This window comes from Bufo bufo, chromosome 5 (assembly GCF_905171765.1).
Source record: "Bufo bufo chromosome 5, aBufBuf1.1, whole genome shotgun sequence".
Taxonomy (NCBI): Eukaryota; Metazoa; Chordata; class Amphibia; order Anura; family Bufonidae; genus Bufo; species Bufo bufo.
The window spans coordinates 129,754,454-129,774,827 of record NC_053393.1 but is presented as its reverse complement, the minus strand read 5'-3'; the positions used below and the strand labels follow the sequence as shown (position 1 = coordinate 129,774,827).

General features: G+C 41.2%; 1 protein-coding gene across 4 annotated transcripts in view; it reads left to right on the top strand.

Annotated features, from left to right (window-relative positions):
- The window catches only part of LYN (LYN proto-oncogene, Src family tyrosine kinase), a 72,736-nt gene extending 54,633 nt beyond the window's left edge, over window positions 1–18,103 (top strand). For 3 of the 4 annotated variants that reach the window (XM_040431956.1, XM_040431955.1, XM_040431957.1), the window contains exons 11-13: window positions 12,230–12,383; window positions 13,166–13,297; window positions 14,505–15,845. In XM_040431956.1, the coding sequence (XP_040287890.1) occupies window positions 12,230–12,383; window positions 13,166–13,297; window positions 14,505–14,707 (489 nt within the window). In that variant the 3' untranslated portion in view covers window positions 14,708–15,845. Of the gene's footprint in view, window positions 1–12,229; window positions 12,384–13,165; window positions 13,298–14,504; window positions 15,846–17,745 lie in introns of those variants that run through there. The other variant, XR_005778963.1, reaches the window with a different exon arrangement.
- Window positions 18,104–20,374: the final 2,271 nt, after the last annotated feature.

The window sequence follows — 20,374 nt, the reverse complement described above, 5'->3', positions numbered from 1 at the left end:
GCTCTGAGCGACAGATGTAGCATCCAGTCTGGAGACCTCTACAGCTGTCACTCAGAGCAGAGGGAAGGGGCTGTGAAGCAACTCAGTGCAGAGAGCACTTCGCAGTGAAGTGCCGCTTCCAGTGCACTTAAGGAGCAGATTCTGGCGGAATAAATGTTCATATTCACACTACTCCTTATAATAAAAACTCCACAAAAGGTATGTTTCTACTGGTCCCCCCCAGTCCATACCTAGTGCTGTCAACAGTTTTTAGAATAGTCAAAACTGCTGACAGACCCTGCTTATGCCTGGGAAAACGCTTTTGTGTTATACTGCCCTCTTCTGGCAGAAGAAAAATTATTTACTTGACTGCAGATTCTTTACCCATTGTTTACAGTACAGGAAACTGCTTACAGTAAAAATAACAAAAATACTTATTGGAGAGGTGGCCATAGCCTGTTCTCTCAGGGGATGGAAACGTGAGTGTCCGCTTTTGGCTCCAAGCCACCACGTTATATTAACCTAGGATGCAAAGTTAAATCCTCTTCTTGTCTGCACATTCAATGGGTCATTGTGTGGTGCATGGGCTGTGGACTGCCCTGTGTTATTTGTAAAGGAGAACACACACACATGCTCAGACAAAGGGCTCACTGTTACCTTATTTCTTATCTACTAGGAAGTGGAGATAGGCATGCAAATTATAGGTGCAGTGACCTACAGAAATGTAGAGGTTTGATAAAACTAACTCACGAGGAAAAGAATGAAATGACATCCCTGGCCTCTCTTTCCAAGCATTAGAATCTAGGATAATAGTTCTTCGCCATTGATTCCTATGTTGGTTCCAGGAGAATATTCAGTGCACAACCTCTCTGTAAGTGATTGAGGGATAGTTCTGTTTATCAGGCTGTCAGAATGCTAAACTCCCCTCCTGCTTTGCCATTCCTTAAATTAATTTAGGATTCAGGATTGGATATTACCTTATTTATATCTGACTTTGCTATTATCATATGAATTGGTTAGGCATATATATTAGGATAATTATACCCAGACCCAACTCGTGTTTTATTTATTTTATTTTTTTTATATGTATTTTAGGTATTTCTTTTAGAGTAGATTACTTATATACATTTTTATGTTTTGTGTCTGTAAATGTCATTGGCTACACCATGAGTTTGAGAGACCCTGTATGTCTCGCACGTACTGCAGTATTGACAATAAAGTGGACTTTGACTTGACCAAATGATGTCTTTGCAACATCCGCATTCAATCACAGCGAAGGGGCAGGGAAGGGGGCGCGGTTACCTTGACTTGAGGCAAGGCGGCTGCTGCTCGCTTGACTTCAAGAGTGACTCGAAAATAGCCCGAACGAGGGATAAAAGAATGTTATTTCCTGCTTTTACCGCATCTGACTGCATGAAGAAAGTATTTTTTTTTTTTTTCAGAGGCCCCTCCAATCCAGAACTGCTTTTCCATCCTCTCCACCCAGCTGTAATATTTTGGCTGCGTTGGTGACATCCTGGACATGGCATGAGACTACCGACATCACAACTGCAGCAGGGCGATGAGGGTGGAATGGTGGCGCTGGATTAGAGGAAGCTCCAGAGGGTGAATTTCAAGTTTTTTTTTTTTTGTTTGTTTTTTTATTTCATTATTTTAGCTGCCTCTCTGCAGTTTGTCCATAAAAACTTGGAACTTCAATAACCCCTTTAAGGTTTCTGGGCTGTGATGAAAATTCCTGCTTCAGGTGGTGAAGCATAAATGATTATTGCATGGTTCGTAAGCTATATATGGATTACATCTAAATTAATTATACGTATTGCTCTCTCTAAGGGTCGCAATCACAGACTTCTCCTCTGACAACGGGGTTCAAGTCTAAATGGTGCTTTATTTTGGCACTTTAGCACCAGCACAAACATAAATCCAAACCATAATCAACACCTGCCCGTCTGGGCTCTACCTAATACAAAGTTCTTTTCCCTGACTCACCTCTAAGCACAGCTTACACACAGGGTCTCAGGCTCCAACCCATATCCCCCAGACTCATACACTGAGGGTTGTTTTATCCCTCCTTGATTAACCCAGCTGGCCTCACTTGGAGCCAGGGAACATGTAATGGATTAGGGGTGTGAACTGGAAGACTCCCACTACCAACCTGTCTTCCAGTCCAAAGAAATCCAGCCCATACAACTTTAAATTAAATGATCTCCAGCAAGCTATGCCTTGCTGAAGCAGCACCATATCTGGATTTCAGTTCTCACCCAGCTAAACTGAAAAACCGGATGAGATACACACCCCCACCATACCACTACCGTGCACTTTACTGTACACATTATCACAGTATTTTCAGGAAATAGTTCAACTTACTGTGATTGAATCATTGGTAATGTTTTGATACCCCGCCAAATCCTGTATCAGATTCTGTACCCTTTAACAGCATCAGCAATATGTACCTTTGGGGGGGAACCTTATACTACCCTGCTGTCCAGTGGGGAAAATAGTTTGGTTACACTGTTAGACAAGTCTCTGGAGCTAGGTAGCCAATGTGTCTTGAAATTTTATGTAACTTCTTACTGCTGTACACAAGATATACTGAAAACCAACAGGCTTAAGCCTTCTTACCCCCCAGCATTGGCCATTAGGAGCACTAGGGAAGCTCCCATACACATGACCTTGCTTATTGGCCAATGCAGCTGAAATGAGCAAGTTTGGACAGCTTATATATAATGTGTGCGGACAGCTTTATCTCATGATCTTTGGTGGATGAACCTGTAGTAGAGTTTAGAGCTCTCTGATCACATTAATTTTATACTATGAAGAAGGTAATATGTTTACATTTTAGCAGCATAGGCTCTTCAATGTGCTAGATTTCACATTAACAGTTGCGTTACTGTAAAACCAGCAGTGAGAAAGAGGAACTGAAAATCTTCACGGTCAGCATGTGAATAACAATGATAATGCAGCCCAGGAAGGGGAATTAACAGGAACTTGAACCAAAACTGCAATAGCTTATTATTGTCGTCATTGCAACAACTACTTCACGGCGTATGTGGCTGCTTGTCTCTAAGGATGCTGTTAATAATGTTAAGGGGTTGTCTCGCTGTAACAACTTTACACCTATCCAACGGATAGGTGTAAAGTATCTGATTGGTGGGGTCCAACCACTGGGACTCCTAACCAGGAGTTCCCCAAGTGAAGGGAGCAATGTTTAACACATGCGCACGGCTACTCCGTTCAGTTCTATAAGATGCTGTTTTGTGAAGTGATTGTAAAGAGCTGCCGTGGGGTGTCTGACATCACAACACTGTGTGTATAAAATTTAGTGCAGCAACAGTCAGATTCCACATTTCATTATTAGTTTGCCTAGTAAAATATGAAAGTAGTAGTCTGGTTGCTGTAGACTAAACCTCAAATTTTTTTTTTTTATTTATAAAAAAAAAAGAAAAGAATTTTATATGAGGTGGAAAATTCCTACATTAATGGAACTTAAGCTGGTCATACACCTTACGATAGCAGTCAAATGAGCACATCTGATGGGTATCCACATGCACACTTCATGGAGCAGAGGAAAACTAGCTGCTTCTTCACACACAGGATAAGGCATGTTGAAAGTCAGGATGCCCGATCCTCATTTTCCCTTGAGGAGAACAGTCAAGGGTGGTCATAAACATTACATTGTTGGCAGATTCCAATCTTCTGGATCTGCCAGCATGAATCTAATCTGTATGGCCAGCTGAGTTCACATAACCGTTTAGCTTTAGCTTTACGTTCTTCTGATCCATCAGAAGAAGAGAGGGGGAAAAAAACAGGATTCTGTAAAAAAAAAAAAAAAAAAAAAAAAATTATTCTGTTTCATCAGTTGTCATCCGTTTGAGCCATTTCCATCTGAGATCCGTTTTTTTTAGATAGGAAAAAAAAGTCCTGCATGCAGTACTTATTTTTTCTGTCTAAAAAAACGGATCTCAGGCGGAAATGGCCCAAACGGAAGACGACTGATGCAACAGGATCCGTTTTTATAAAAGGACTAGCTGATGACCCAGCGTCGCTCGGGTATTTATCAGTGACTTTCACAATGGCCGCCCCTTTAACAGTGACTTTCACGGTGGCTGTCCCTGTAACGGTGACCGCCCATTTAACAGTGACCGCCCCTTTTAACAGTGAACTCCACAGCACCCGTCCGTTTAATAGTGGCTCCTGCCCCCCATGCATGTAGCAGTGTAGTTGTGCCGTCATATGACTGAATATTTAAGGACCTGCGAACTGCTAAAACCTGTGATCAGTTGTTATGGCAACCTGGAGTAGGACCTGCAAGCTTCTATTGGCTGATAAGGGACATGTGACCGTGTGTATGGCAGTTAGGATTTAAGTGAAAGGCTGGCAGGCTTGTATTGGCTAAATTTCTCAGGAACGGTACGTCCTTGAGAGCTGAGACCCCCGCATGATTTATTTCCAGGTAGCAAGGGATGTGTATACCAAGTTTCGTAGAAATGGATGGTTGTGTTTGAGTTTTCGCAGAACATACACATATATATATATATATACATACACACACACACACACACAGTTGCAAGAAAAACTATGTGAACTCTTTGGAATGATATGGATTTCTGCACAAATTGGTCATAAAATGTGATCTGATCTTCATCTAAGTCACAACAATAGACAATCACAGTCTGCTTAAACTAATAACACACAAAGAATTAAATGTTACCATGTTTTTATTGAACACACCATGTAAACATTCACAGTGCAGGTGGAAAAAGTATGTGAACCCCTAGACTAATGACATCTCCAAGAGCTAATTGGAGTGAGATGTCATCCAACTGGAGTCCAATCAATGAGATGAGATTGGAGGTGTTGGTTACAGCTGCCCTGCCCTGCCCTATAAAAAACACACACCAGTTCTGGGTTTGCTATTCACAAGAAGCATTGCCTAATGTGAATGATGCCTCACACAAAAGAGCTCTCAGAAGACCTACGATTAAGAATTGTTGACTTGCATAAAGCTGGAAAGGGTTATAAAAGTATCTCCAAAAGCCTTGCTGTTCATCAGTCCACGGTAAGACAAATTGTCTATAAATGGAGAAAGTTCAGCACTGCTGCTACTCTCCTTAGCAGTGGCCATCCTCTAAAGATGACTGCAAGAGCACGATGCAGACTGCTCAATGAGGTGAAGAAGAATCATAGAGTGTCAGCTAAAGACTTACAAAAGTCTCTGGCATATGTTAACATCCCTGTTAGCGAATCTACGATACGTAAAACACTAAACAAGAATGGATTTCATGGGAGGATACCACAGAGGAGGCCACTGCTGTCCCAAAAAACCATTGCTGCACGTTTACAGTTTGCACAAGGGCACCTGGATGTTACACAGCAGTACTGGCAAAATATTCTGTGGACAGATGAAATCGAAGTTGAGTTGTTTGGAAGAAACACACAACACTATGTGTGGAGAAAAAGAGGCACAGCACACCAACATCAAAACCTCATCCCAACTGTGAAGTATGGTGGTGGGGGCATCATGGTTTGGGGCTGCTTTGCTGCGTCAGGGCCTGGACGGATTGCTATCATCAAAGAAAAAATGAATTCCCAAGTTTATCAAGAAATTTTGCAGGAGAACTTAAGGCCATCTGTCCACCACCTGAAGCTCAACAGAAGATGGGTGTTGCAACAGGATAACGACCCAAAGCATAGAAGTAAATCAACAACAGAATGACTTAAACAGAAGAAAATATGCCTTCTGGAGTGGCCCAGTCAGAGTCCCGACCTCAACCCGATTGAGATGCTGTGGCATGACCTCAAGAAAGCGATTCACACTAGACATCCCAAGAATATTCCTGAAACAGTTCTCGAAAGAGGAATGGTCAAGAATTACTCCTGACCGTTGTGCACGTCTGATCTGCAACTACAGGAAACGTTTGGTTGAAGTTATTGCTGCCAAAGGAGGTTCAATCAGTTATTAAATCCAAGGGTTCACATACTTTTTCCACCTGCACTGTGAATGTTTTCATGGTGTGTTCAATAAAAACATAGTAACATTTAATTCTTTCTGTGTTATTAGTTTAAGCAGACTGCGATTGTCTATTGTTGTGACTTAGATGAAGATCAGATCACATTTTATGACCAATTTGTGCAGAAATCCATATAATTCCAAAGGGTTCACAAACTTTTTCTTGCAACTGTGTGTATGTATGTATGTATGTATGTATGTATGTATATGTATGTGTGTGTGTGTGTGTGTATGTGTATATATATATATATATATATATATATATATATATATATATACAGTACAGACCAAAAGTTTGGACACACCTTCTCATTCAAAGAGTTTTCTTTATTTTCATGACTACAGGGAGTGCAGAATTATTAGGCAAATGAGTATTTTGACCACATCATCCTCTTTAAGCATGTTGTCTTACTCCAAGCTGTATAGGCTCGAAAGCCTACTACCAATTAAGCATATTAGGTGATGTGCATCTCTGTAATGAGAAGGGGTGTGTTCTAATGACATCAACACCCTATATCAGGTGTGCATAATTATTAGGCAACTTCCTTTCCTTTGGCAAAATGGGTCAAAAGAAGGACTTGACAGGCTCAGAAAAGTCAAAAATAGTAAGATATCTTGCAGAGGGATGCAGCACTCTTAAAATTGCAAAGCTTCTGAAGCGTGATCATCGAACAATCAAGCGTTTCATTCAAAATAGTCAACAGGGTCGCAAGAAGCGTGTGGAAAAACCAAGGCGCAAAATAACTGCCCATGAACTGAGAAAAGTCAAGCGTGCAGCTGCCAAGATGCCACTTGCCACCAGTTTGGCCATATTTCAGAGCTGCAACATCACTGGAGTGCCCAAAAGCTCAAGGTGTGCAATACTCAGAGACATGGCCAAGGTAAGAAAGGCTGAAAGACGACCACCACTGAACAAGACACACAAGCTGAAACGTCAAGACTGGGCCAAGAAATATCTCAAGACTGATTTTTCTAAGGTTTTATGGACTGATCAAATGAGAGTGAGTCTTGATGGGCCAGATGGATGGGCCCGTGGCTAGATTGGTAAAGGGCAGAGAGCTCCAGTCCGACTCAGACGCCAGCAAGGTGGAGGTGGAGTACTGGTTTGGGCTGGTATCATCAAAGATGAGCTTGTGAGGCCTTTTCGGGTTGAGGATGGAGTCAAGCTCAACTCCCAGTCCTACTGCCAGTTTCTGGAAGACACCTTCTTCAAGCAGTGGTACAGGAAGAAGTCTGCATCCTTCAAGAAAAACATGATTTTCATGCAGGACAATGCTCCATCACACGCGTCCAAGTACTCCACAGCGTGGCTGGCAAGAAAGGGTATAAAAGAAGAAAATCTAATGACATGGCCTCCTTGTTCACCTGATCTGAACCCCATTGAGAACCTGTGGTCCATCATCAAATGTGAGATTTACAAGGAGGGAAAACAGTACACCTCTCTGAACAGTGTCTGGGAGGCTGTGGTTGCTGCTGCACTTAATGTTGATGGTGAACAGATCAAAACACTGACAGAATCCATGGATGGCAGGCTTTTGAGTGTCCTTGCAAAGAAAGGTGGCTATATTGGTCACTGATTTGTTTTTGTTTTGTTTTTGAATGTCAGAAATGTATATTTGTGAATGTTGAGATGTTATATTGGTTTCACTGGTAAAAATAAATAATTGAAATGGGTATATATTTGTTTTTTGTTAAGTTGCCTAATAATTATGCACAGTAATAGTCACCTGCACACACAGATATCCCCCTAAAATAGCTAAAACTAAAAACAAACTAAAAACTACTTCCAAAAATATTCAGCTTTGATATTAATGAGTTTTTTTGGGTTCATTGAGAACATGGTTGTTGTTCAATAATAAAATTAATCCTCAAAAATACAACTTGCCTAATAATTCAGCACTCCCTGTATGAAAATTGTAGATTCACACTGAAGGCATCAAAACTATGAATTAACACATGTGGAATTATATACATAACAAACAAGTGTGAAACAACTGAAAATATGTCATATTCTAGGTTATTCAAAGTAGCCACCTTTTGCTTTGATTACTGCTTTGCACACTCTTGGCATTCTCTTGATGAGCTTCAAGAGGTAGTCCCCTGAAATGGTTTTCACTTCACAGGTGTGCCCTGTCAGGTTTAGTAAGTAGGATTTGAAAGTAAGGGCTATTTGACCATGAAGGAGAGTGATGGGGTGCTGCGCCAGATGACCTGGCCTCCACAGTCACCGGACCTGAACCCAATCGAGATGGTTTGGGGTGAGCTGGACCGCAGAGTGAAGGCAAAAGGGTCAACAAGTGCTAAGCATCTCTGGGAACTCCTTCAACACTGTTGGAAGACCATTTCAGGGGACTACCTCTTGAAGCTCATCAAGAGAATGCCAAGAGTGTGCAAAGCAGTCATCAAAGCAAAAGGTGGCTACTTTGAAGAACCTAGAATATGACCTATTTTCAGTTGTTTCACACTTGTTATCTTATGTATATAATTCCACATGTGTTAATTCATAGTTTTGATCCCTTCATAGTCATGAAAATAAAGAAATTCTTTGAATGAGGTGTGTCCAAACTTTTGGTCTGTACTATATATATATATATATATATATATATATATATATAATTTGACCCCTCACTGATTTTGTAAGTTTGTCCAATGACAAAGAAATGAAAAGTCTCAGAACAGTATCATTTCAATGGTAGGTTTATTGTAACAGTGGCAGATAGCACATCAAAAGGAAAATCGAAAAAATAACTTTAAATAAAAGATAGCAACTGATTTGCATTTCATTAAGTGAAATAAGTATTTGAACCCTCTAACAAAAAAAGACTTAATACTTGGTGGAAAAACCCTTGTTTGCAAGCACAGAGGTCAAACGTTTCTTGTAATTGATGACCAAGTTTGCGCACATTTTAGGAGGAATGTTGGTCCACTCCTCTTTGCAGATCATCTCTAAATCCCTAAGGTTTCGAGGCTGTCTCTGTGCAACTCTGAGCTTGAGCTCCCTCCATAGGTTTTCGATTGGATTAAGGTCCGGAGACTGACTAGGCCACTCCATGACCTTAATGTGCTTCTTCTTGAGCCACTCCTTTGTTGCCTTTGCTGTATGTTTTGGGTCATTGTCGTGCTGGAACACCCATCCACGACCCATTTTCAGTTTCCTGGCAGAGGGAAGGAGGTTGTCGCTCAGGATTTCACGATACATGGCTCCGTCCATTTTCCCGTTTATGCGAATAAGTTGTCCTGTGCCCTTAGCAGAAAAACACCCCCAAAGCAAAATGTTTCCACCCCCATGCTTGACGGTGGGGACGGTGTTTTGGGGGTCATAGGCAGCATTTTTCTTCCTCCAAACACAGCGAGTTGAGTTAATGCCAAAGAGCTCTATTTTGGTCTCATCAGACCACAGCACCTTCTCCCAGTCACTCTCTGAATCATTCAGGTGTTCATTGGCAAACTTCAGACGGGCCTGCACATGTGCCTTCCTGAGCAGGGGGACCTTGCGAGCCCTGCAGGATTTTAATCCATTGCGGTGTAATGTGTTTCCAATGGTTTTCTTGGTGACTGTGGTCCCTGCTAATTTGAGGTCATTAACTAACTCCTCCCGTGTAGTTCTAGGATGCTTTTTCACCTTTCTCAGAACCATTGACACCCCACGAGGTGAGATCTTGCGTGGAGCCCCAGAGCGAGGTCGATTGATGGTCATTTTGTGCTCCTTCCATTTTCGAACAATCGCACCAACAGTTGTCACCTTCTCTCCCAGCTTCTTGCTAATGGTTTTGTAGCCCATTCCAGCCTTGTGCAGGTCTACAATTTTGTCTCTGACATCCTTGGACAGCTCTTTGGTCTTTCCCATGTTGGAGAGTTTGGAGTCTGCTTGATTGATTGATTCTGTGGACAGGTGTCTTTTATACAGGTGACTAGTTAAGACAGGTGTCCTTAATGAGGGTGACTAATTGAGTAGAAGTGTCTAACCACTCTGTGGGAGCCAGAACTCTTAATGGTTGGTAGGGGTTCAAATACTTATTTCACTCAATGAAATGCAAATCAGTTGCTATCTTTTATTTAAAGTTTTTTTTTCGATTTTCCTTTTGATGTGCTATCTGCCACTGTTACAATAAACCTACCATTGAAATGATACTGTTCTGAGACTTTTCATTTCTTTGTCATTGGACAAACTTACAAAATCAGTGAGGGGTCAAATAATTATTTCCCCCACTGTATATATATATATATCTCTATCTATCTCAATCATCAGTGGATATAAAAAGTCTACACACCCCTGTTAAAATGTCAGGTTTCTGTGCTGTAAAAAAAAAAAAAAAGAGACAAAGATAAATAACTTCAGAACTTTTTCCACCTTTTAATGTGACCTATAAACTGTACCACTCAACTGAAAAACAAACTGAAATCTTTTAGGTGGAGGGAAGAAAACAAAAAAACTAAAATAATGTGGTTGCATAAGTGTGCACACCCTCTTTTATAACTGGGGATGTAGCTGTGTTCAGAATTAAGCAATCACATTCAAAATCATGTTAAATAGGAGTCAGCATACACCTGCCATCATTTAAAGTGCCTCTGATTAACCCCAAATAAAGTTCAGCTGCTCTAATTGGTCTTTCCTGAAATTTTCTTAGTCGCATCCCACAGCAAAAGCCATGGTCCACAGAGAGCTTCCAAAGCATCAGAGGGATCTCATTGTTAAAAGGTATCAGTCAGGAGAAGGGTACAAAAGAATTTCCAAGGCATTAGATATACCATGGAACACAGTCATCATCAAGTGGAGAAAATATGGCAAACTGGTCTGGGAGGCTACCAAGAGGCCTACAGCAACATTAAATGAGCTGCAGGAATATCTGGCAAGTACTGGCTGTGTGGTACATGTGACAACAATCTGCCGTATTCTTCATATGTCTGGGCTATGGTGTAGAGCGGCAAGACTAAAGCCTTTTCTTACGAAGAAAAACATCCAAGCCAGGCTATATTTTGCAAAATCACATCTGAAGTCTCCCAAAATCATGTGGAAAAAGGTGTGATGGTCTGATGAAACCAAGATTGAACTTTTTGGCCATAATTCCAAAAGATATGTTTGACACAAAAACAACACTGCACATTACCAAAAGAACACCATACCCACAGTGAAGCATGGTGGTGGCAGCATCATGCTTTGGGGCTGTTTTTCTTCAGCTGGAACTGGGGCCTTAGTTAAGCTAGAGGGAATTATGAACAGTTCCAAATACCAGTCAATATTGGCACAAAACCTTCAGGCTTCTGCTAGAAAGCGGAACATGAAGAGGAACTTCATCTTTCAGCATGACAACGACCCAAAGCATACATCCAAATCAACAAAGGAATGGCTTCACCAGAAGAAGATTAAAGTTTTGGAATGGCCCAGCCAGAGCCCAGACCTGAATCCGATTGAAAATCTGGAGTGTTTTTGCAAAGAAGAGTGGGCAAATCTTGCCTAGTCAAAATGTGTCATGCTGATAGACACATACCCAAAAAGACTGAGTGCTGTAATAAAATCAAAAGGTGCTTCAACAAAGTATTAGTTTAAGGGTGTGCACACTTATGCAACCATATTATTTTATTTTTAGATTTTTTTCTTCCCTCTACCTAAAAGATTTTAGTTTGTTTTTCAATTGAGTTGTACAGTTTATAGGTCACATTAAAGGTGGAAAAAGTTCTGAAATGATTTATCTTTGTCTCATTTTTATTTAATTTTTTTTACATCACAGAAACCTGACATTTTAACAGGGGTGTGTAGACTTTTTATATCCACTGTAGGTACCTGTAGTTAAGTATGGGTCCTTTTAAAAATAGTGCTCATTTACTATGTCCTACTAATTTTATATATTTTCTAGATATGTAGAGAGGTTTAGGTGTAAACCACATTGTAGAGCATATCCCACTGTGTTCTACTGGATTCTTACCGGGAATGTGTTTTGCCAGATCACTCATTGTAGAAATATCTGACGTTGGCTGTGGGTCAGGTTTCAGTAGACCTGCGTTCTGCCAGGGCTATAACACACTGTGGCGCCAGGAATAACACAGCTAAATAAATGAATAAAAAAACCAAAAGTAACTCAGTATTATATAGCATAGCATGTCACATACTACCTGCCATACTAACACTGACAATCAGAAGAAGCTAGGCTGTATACAGTAGATCTGGTCAGAGGAAAGTCACCATTTACCTGTAGACAACTTGTACAATATGCATATTCTTTAATTACATCGCCTCTCTTTCAGATTGCAGAAGGTATGGCGTACATAGAAAGAAAGAATTACATCCACCGTGATCTTAGGGCAGCGAATGTGCTGGTCTCTGAGTCTCTCACGTGTAAGATAGCGGACTTTGGTCTGGCTCGCGTTATTGAAGATAATGAATATACAGCAAGAGAAGGTACGGTCTAATCATTGCTGAATGTCTATAATCAGTTTGATTGAATTCTACTTGTCTGTAAGTTTAAAGAGATTAGCTACATTGGGCAACCTATTTACAAGCCCTATTAGGATGATGGCATAATAATGCTCTTGTCAAATCTTCACACCGGAGCAATATAGCAAGAATCTGTCTTATTCCTCCAGAAAAATCTACAAAAACGTATACACCTCTTTATTTCCTCCTTCATATAGAATACTTCTAGATCTACCAAAAATGACCTGCAGCCATTTACAACTTGTACAAAAAACTGCAGCCCAAATTAGCCCACCTCCATTCACACCTCACACAAGTTCTTCCTGCTGTTCATTGGCTTCCATTGATATGGAGAATGGAACATTGGCCTCCTTGCGTTTAAAACGCTGAATGATCTTGGCCTCTCATATGACAAGGTATACTGGTGCCACACACCTTAACTCTTCCCCTTTGCTTCACTGAAAGCAGAAACCTTGTTTTTCCCAGAATCTGAAATCTTATGGTTCTTGCTCCTTCTCACACTCTGCTCCAACACCATTGGAACTCTGAGGCTCCATCTGTGGACATATTAAAGGAAAGACTGAATACATGTTTCTTTCTGCATGTCTATGCAAAACTTTAGAAACAGTTGTCTAACAATAGTATCTTTACTAGCTCCTTGATGTACAGCACTTTGCTCCCAATAGAGAAAAGCGCCAAAGAAATAAGATATTCTGTGTGTCTAATATTGTCGGATTAAGTAGTGACTGGCATATTTGCTATTTCAGGTGCAAAATTCCCCATCAAATGGACTGCTCCAGAGGCAATCAACTTTGGGTCATTCACGATAAAATCTGATGTGTGGTCCTTTGGAATATTGCTGTATGAAATTATAACATATGGAAAGATACCATATCCAGGTAAAGTAGGATGTTATTAAAGGGGTTAAAAACAATGCCATTATGATAACTGCAGAATTTATCTAATCCCCACGGTTACAATCTGCAGCTCTATTTTCTAGCGATATTTAGCAATATTAAGGCCCCCACATCTTCAAGGGGTTTTCCGATACTTTTATATTGTTGGCCTATCCCCAGAATAAGCTGCACAGCCCTGTTCATGGTTTAATGGAGCGACCTGGTTGCTGCAGCTCTGCTTCCATTCAGTAGGGATCTGTTGTGCTGTTCCAATGAACTGATCGGAATTTTATGGCCCCTCCTGAGCCTAGGCCATCAGTAGAAAAGGACAAGTTATTTTTTGGGAATGTTTCGGTTTTAAGTCTGCGCTCTGCAGTTCAGATATAAGCCCTGAAATGTTTGATTTGGATAACCCCTAAAAAAATATTGAACATGGCCGACTTCTTTTCAGGTGATAATGCTCTGTCATCGCTCCGCTAAAACAATAATTTGTGGTTACATTTCAACCGACGAACGTTCATTTTGATTGACTTTAGACTAATGGGTATGGCCATCTTTAGTGCATTTTGAGGTCCTAGAGATTGGTCCACTGATAAGTATTGCCCTCTATTTGCTGGAAGAGACCTGCCCTTGTTTTGGATGACCTGACTCAACAATTGAAATCCATGCACGGCCCTTTAATTTCAGTAGGATGACGTATATTGTGTTAGGCCTCATGCACAGGGCCGTGCCGTTTTTTTGCGGTCTGCAAACTGCGGATCCACAAAAAACGGAAGCCGCCCGCAATATAAATGCCTATTCTTGTCCGCAAAGCGCGGACAAGAATAGGACATGTTATATTTTTTTTTAACGGGGTCGCAGAACGGAACTTTTGCGGCCCCATTGAAGTGAATGGGTCCGCATCCGAGCCGCCAAAACGGCGACTCGGATGCGGACCCAAACAATGGTCGTGTGCATGAGGCCTTACTGTGAGAAATTGAGAGCAGAGTTCCTCTGCTGGTAACAGAAAAAAAGAAAAAAAAACAAAAAAAAAAACTCCCGCAGTCAGTTAGTCTTCTCGGTATCTAGCAAATAAGTTGGGTTGTCCAAACGACCAGGTAGGGCTATGTATTACATGTCGACAAGGTGCAAGCAATGGGGACAGTTAAGAAACCTGTGCAGCTTATAATGGTGCTACATTTTCATGTAACTTTTTTTTTGTTTTTTAAAGGTATGAGCAATGCAGATGTGATGTCTGCGCTCCAGCGCGGCTATCGATTGCCACGTATGGATTCTTGCCCTGAAGAACTGTATGAAATCATGAAACAATGCTGGAAGGAGAAAGCTGAAGAGAGACCCACATTTGATTACTTGCAAAGTGTCTTGGACGACTTCTACACAGCGACAGAAGTGCAGTATCAACAACAGCCATAGATGATGGACAAACCCTTACTGTGTGCGGAAAACGATTGAGCCGGCCGGAGATAACCCACATCCAGTAGTGTATGTTTCTTTACCATGGCTGTCTCATATCCCAAGCTTCAGAGGGTACATTACATGCGGCCGTCGGCATCAGATTCTTACATTTGTGTATATAATGGACTAAATTAATCTGGTTTCTTTATCTGAGTATTTAAAAGATTTTTAGTGAGCTGTGGCTGGGAATTTCCAGCGGTCACCTATTCACAGCCTGTGCAGCTACTTTGAGTTTCTGCAGTGTACGTAATCATGTAGCGTGCCATTCACTTCAGTAATGTGATCAGTTTCTGTTAACCGATGAGCTGAGTGTTCAGTTCAAGGAAATGGTTTGCTTATTGGACGATCTCACTGTTCCATGACTGCGCAGAGTAGCCAAACCTGTCTGAACTGTCCTCACAGGCACACAGCACCCGTGTGTTATATGTGTGCCTACGGATTACAGGTCCTAACATGTGAAAAGACGTTCCTGAGCATGTGTGGAAGAGGAAACAGAGCTGAACATGTCATTAAACCCTGTAGGATTGCAGATCAATGCAGTAGGTTCACCTGCAATCCTGCGTAAGTGTTGTGAGCTCACTCATTTCTGCTACATCATCGCCCATTTCCAAATCTATTCCAAGGCATGAATGTTAGTAAGCTACCATAAGTGTCATACTCGGGGACTGTAACAGGAAAACAACAATCACAGACCGGTCATTATTTTTGAATAATTAAATGTAGTGTAAATGAATGGTTTAATTATCAGAGAGACAGCGGAGAAGTGGATACCAAAAAGTGCCTTTAAAAATGTGGCCAAACATTCAGGTGCTGCTGCTCCCTTGGCCAGATTTTTTTCATTTTTTTTTTTAACAACCCTGTGCACAATTCCACCAATACTTATTTTTTCTTGCTTTTGGAACCAATTTTTGGTCTATAGCCAATAAAAGGATGTGTGGCTATAAAGGGCAGCTCACCCATAAATGTGGAGAAGAAGAGTAATGGAGTCCGACCCTGGTTATGTTTTTTTTTTTTTACATTTTATTTTTATCTTGTGGCATTAACTGCCTGGTATGAAATATATTTTCTGTGTAAAGTAGCTGCTTAGAAGAAAAAAAACAGCAATTCTATTTGTGCAGTGATATTAAGAACAGTCCTATGTAATCTAGACACAGTGGCTGCTCATAGCATGAAGTGTAGACAGAATCCGCTGACTTAGGGCTCATGCACACGGCCACAAAACACTGGTACTGGCTGTGTGTGTTCCATAAAGGGCAGGATGTTCTGTAAAATGCGGAACAGTCCTATCCTTGTCCATAAAATGGACAAGAATAGGACATGGTAAAAAAAAAGTATAGGACGGCTCACCCCTGTGATGGTGATGTATAGGTGCTCCAAACTAGTGCGAAAAGGACATGTTCTGTTTTTTTGCGGGTGCCGCGAAATGGACATACGGATGCAGACAGCACACAGATTGAAGTGAATAGGTCTGCATACGACCCGCAAAAAATGCGGACAAAAACATGAGCCCTTAGACCCCTTTCACACGAGCGAGTTTTCCCGCGCAGGTGCAATGCGTGACGTGAACGCATAGCACCAGCACTGAATCCTGACCCGTTCATTTCAATGGGTCTGTGTACATGAGCGTCGTTTTTCACGCATCATCAGTTCTGCATGTTCTTGTATTCTGCGTTATTCATGCAGCCCTGGTCCCATAGAAGTGAATGTGGCTTCAGTGAAAAACGCATTGCATTCGCAATCAAGTGCAGGTGCGATGCGTTTTTCACTGATGGTTGCTAAGAGATGCGGTTTGTAAACCTTCAGGTTTTTTTTATCACGCTCGTGAAAAACGCATCAAAACACATTGCACCCGCGCGGAAAAAACTGACTGAACTTGCTTGCAAAATGCATCTGAATGTATCTGGACCTAATCCGTCACGCTCGAGTGAAAGCGGCCTAAAAGCGGTATTCCTGTGGATATGCCATAAATGTCTAGAATACCAGCCAAGGAATCATTCCTCAGAGATGAGTTTGTGCTGTCTCCTCCTAGATGCATGATGCAGATGTGAGCGTAACATTATGTTCATTCCCACCTTTTGTATATTTTTACATGCTATTTATTGTATTCTCAGCTGCTTTTTAATATTGCTTTGTTCAGGGTTAGTCAGAAACCACAGCTTAGTTGCATTGTGCTACAGGGAGTCTGATGTGCATTTCTCCTGTGAGAGAATCTGGCCCCTTCTGTCAGGGTTCGGACACACATTTTTTATTTTATTTTTAGGAGGTTTTGAGGCAGATATGGCTGCAAGAATTTTTTCTTTGCCAAGGTCAGAAGTGGATGGAAAGGAATCGGAAATATAGAGAGGATTTGTATTTCTCTCTTCTGGTGGATCCACTTCTAGCTTTGGCTGAAAATCCTGCAGGCACATCTGACTCAAAACTCAGTGTGGCCGTACTCATGCTTTACATGGCAGCTCTGCTTGTTCATATTGGCAGCTATGTAGATGCACAAGCCCACCTACCAGCCAATTAAGAAGTCCGTACATGTTGATATGATTTCCAGTTCAGTACCCTGGAGATCTGCTTTAAATTGAGTTCACAATTGACCGTGAAGGATGAACGTCTACACCGTTCCATGACTTGGCTTCTTTTATATTATTCCCACTAAACAAGACTTTGCGATTCTGTAACCCTCCGGCCTCCTGCTGTCTTCCAAAGTAAACTTGTAATGTTAAGCCTTTTAGTAGTAATAGTTTTTCCAGGTTTTTCATGTTTTCTTCTATAATCCCACATTTAGAGTTGGCGCCTTGATACCAAAGAGATGTTTGTGTGCATAACTAGTTATCATGTAGTAGATGAATTATGTTCAAAATGTACAACACACCATATAGATCATAATGCATTCTACCCAAAGAGCTGTACAGTCCACCATGGATTTCTTGTCACATGGCCATGGCTCATGTTTTTGTTTTTTTTTGTTTTTTGTTCATCTCATTTTAAGGTTTCCATTATTCTAGACCGTACTGTCTCTACAAAATATCCTCTGTGCAATTGAACAAAGTGGGATGTTCCACAGCAGAGGTTGGCAGAACACGCTTGCCAGCAAATGTTGCCCATCTTTACTAGAATAGGAATAGATAGGAGGCAGCATACAGTCCATGATCCTTCCAGCTGTATGACTCAAGGACCATTGTGGGTGTATTTCCTTACTTAACTGTTTTACTTTGGTTGTTGTTTCTACACTTCATGTGAAACTAATGTATATAAAGTTTTTCATTGAATATTGTGAAATATTAGCTGTTATGGAAGTAATGCTGATTCTAGTATACATGATGCTGTATAAAATTCCTTAGATTAAAAACAAAAAATGTCTGGGAATAATTTTATATATTTTTTTAACTTCGTAAATCAGTAGAGCATTTAAATATGTAATTTTTTTTTAACATAAAAACCTCTTCAGTTCTCCAAAACACTGTCTAGTGTAGTAAATAATACAAGAAAGTTTAGACTAGCACATTCATAGTTGCAGGTGCACATCCATAAAGCTAGCATGCAGGAAGCAAATAAAAAAAATAAAAAAGGTATGGCAGCACAACATTTCACATACAAGCAAAAAAACTGGGAAATTGGGATCATTCTAAATTAAAGTGGTATTATACCTACTATAAATTAACAAAAAAAATAGAAGCTCTTTGCCCACATATTTGTCAAACATGTGTCAGGCCCATCTACCAGGTGTGAAGGTGGCTTCTGCAGATGGGTCCCTAACACTAACAGAACTGCATCTCCTGGGCTTGACTAAGCCTACAATGTTCAGGGAAGTGTAGGAACCAGCTACATATATACTCTGCTCAGCAGTCCCAGGTAGATGGGCGGGGAGTGCTCAATCTAAAAGAGGCAGCTACCCTCAATATATACTACAAGAAAATTTAGACTAGCACATCTAAAGTCACAGGTGCACAACCATAAAGCTAGCATGCTGGAAGCAAACAAAAAAGGTATGACAGCCTAGGGCTTCTGAGCAGAGTATATACAGGTGAAACTCGAAATATTGGAAAATTGTGCAAATTTCAGTAATGCAACTTAAAAGGTGAAACTAACATATGAGATAGACTCATTACATGCAAAGCGAGATATTCCAAGCCTTTATTTGTTATAATTTGGATGATTATGGCTTACCGCTTATGAAACCCCAAAGTCCCAATCTCAGGTACCCTTTGCTCAGGGGGTATGGATCAATTAGCTGACTAGAATGTGACACTTTGAGCCTAGAATATTGAACCTTTTCACAAAATTCTAATTTTAAGCTGCAATTAATTAATGCAATTACTTTTAATTTGCATTACGGAAATAAATGGACTTTTGCATGATATTCAAATTTTTGGAGTTTCACCTGTATGTAGCTGGTTCCTACACTGCACTGAACATTGTAGGCTTAGTCAAGCCCAGGAGATGCAGTTCTGTTAGTGTTAGGGACCCATCTGCAGAAGCCACCTTCACACCTGGTAGATGGGCCTGACACACATTTGATCAAAAATGTGAGCAGAGCTTCTATTTTTTTTTTTTCATTTATAGTAAGTATAATACCACTTTAATTTAGAATAATCCCTATTTCCCAGCTTGATTGTTTGTATATGAAATGTTGTGCTGCCATACCCAGTGTAGTAAATAAGATGGGTAAGATAACTAGTAAGTGTCTGCCGACTTAGCATAGAGAAAGAGAATGTGCACAGGAACAAGCAGAGGTAATAAAAGACCCAAGATACGTAGGTAAGATACAATGTCTCATCACGCTGCACAGCTCATACACATCATCAAGTGCTTGTGAAGTTGTAACTTTTGACACACCTAGCCAGCAAGAGCTTATAAGCACCATGGGCACTCTTTATGTTAAAGGGTTTCTGTCATGAGAAATAACGTTATGTAGCTGACTGACATCAGCGATGTGCTAATGTCAGCAGTACATACCAGTATGCTTTATAACTCCCTGCCTGCCGCCGTTCTCTTAAAGAGGACCTTTCACCGATCCTGACATTGTGAAATAAGTATCATGACATACAGCGGCGCCCAGGGATCTCACTGCACTTACTATTATCCCTGGGCGCCGCTCCGTTCTCCCGTTATGTCCTCCGGTATGTTCGGGGACTTGGTTATAGTAGGCGGAGTCTGCCCCTGTTCTGCTGGGTGTCTCCTTCTCCCAGGCTGTAGTGCTGGCCAATCGCAGCGCAGAGCTCACAGCCTGGGAGGTTTTGCTCTCCCAGGCTGTGAGCTCTGCGCTGCGATTGGCCAGCACTACAGCCTAGGACAGGGATGGGCAAACTGCGGGTCTCCAGCTGTTTTAAAACTACAAATCCCAGTATGCCCAGTCTGCCTACAGCTATCAGCAGGGCATGATGGGATTTGTAGTTTTACAACATCTGTAGAGCCGCAGTTTGCCCATCCCTGGCCTAGGAGACGCCCAGCAGAACAAGGGCAGACTCCGCCTACTATAACAAAGTCCCCGAACATACCGGAGGACATAACGGGAGAATGGACTTACTATTATCCCTGGGCGCCGCTCCAGTGAGATCCCTGGGCGCCGCTCCAGTGAGATCCCTGGGCGCCGATGTATATGTCATGATACTTGGTTCACAATGTCAGGATCGG